Source organism: Penaeus monodon, chromosome 23 (assembly GCF_015228065.2).
Source record: "Penaeus monodon isolate SGIC_2016 chromosome 23, NSTDA_Pmon_1, whole genome shotgun sequence".
NCBI classification, from domain to species: domain Eukaryota; kingdom Metazoa; phylum Arthropoda; class Malacostraca; order Decapoda; family Penaeidae; genus Penaeus; species Penaeus monodon.
This window is the reverse complement of record NC_051408.1, coordinates 35,761,943-35,762,737: the sequence shown is the minus strand read 5'-3', so window position 1 is coordinate 35,762,737 and position 795 is coordinate 35,761,943. Positions and strand designations below refer to the sequence as shown.

Here is a 795-nt window from a genome sequence, read left to right as displayed (position 1 = left end):
CCTAAAGAACGAAGAAGAGAAAGAGAAGTAAATGTAACGAAAAGTTAACAATGCAAATTTCCAACTTTTTTCCAGGTTAGAGATGAACAGAAAACCCACAAAAACCCCAGTCTGCGTGAGGGACCAAAACCATTCGTCAAGCAGACCGAGACACCCCTGTCCGTGCCCCACTCGCGAAGTCACCGGAACGCCCTCCCAAGTTTGCTCTTGAAGGGAAGAAGTGGTTTTTGGAATACCAGAAAGACAAACCAAGTCTTGTGGTCGATAATGCTAGGATGGATCATTCTGTGTACATCTTCAAGTGCCAGAACACAGTGGTTCAAGTTAAGGTAGGCTCTCTCTTGATATTTGTTTGTTTTTTAACTTTGACAGTATTTTTCAGTTACTGTTATGCTTTTATATGTTGATACTGTATCTTTATAGTAATAGAAGATAACATTCATCATTTAAAGTTCATGGTTCTTGTATCTGGAAAACATTTATAATTTTTTGGGCTCTCCATAGGGTAAAGTTAATTCAGTCAATTAGACTCCTGTAAGAAGTCTGCTGTAGTATTTGATAACCGGTGGGCTTCGCGGAGGTTGTCAATTGTCAGTCGTGCAAGGTCCAGGTAAGATATTGGTTAATTCATTTGTCATGTATTCCCAATAGTACCTCCATTAACTTTATATTTAAGTTAGTAATTATATAGTCTAGTAAACTAATTTGTAGAGCAGTTAATAACTACCAGTCTACAGGATACTGTTCTGAATTACATTCAGCTAAGAATGTAATGATAAATTAGAAGTGAATGTA

At 37.2% G+C, this 795-nt stretch overlaps 1 protein-coding gene across 1 annotated transcript in view; it reads left to right on the top strand.

Moving 5' to 3' along the window:
• Positions 1–795, top strand: part of LOC119587964 (adenylyl cyclase-associated protein 1-like) — a gene marked incomplete at its 5' end in the record, with an annotated part of 6,943 nt that overhangs the window by 5,809 nt on the left and 339 nt on the right. Inside the window, 5 exon segments of the mRNA XM_037936678.1 lie at positions 76–151; positions 154–329; positions 505–520; positions 523–561; positions 564–610. Coding sequence (XP_037792606.1) covers positions 76–151; positions 154–329; positions 505–520; positions 523–561; positions 564–610 — 354 coding nt within the window.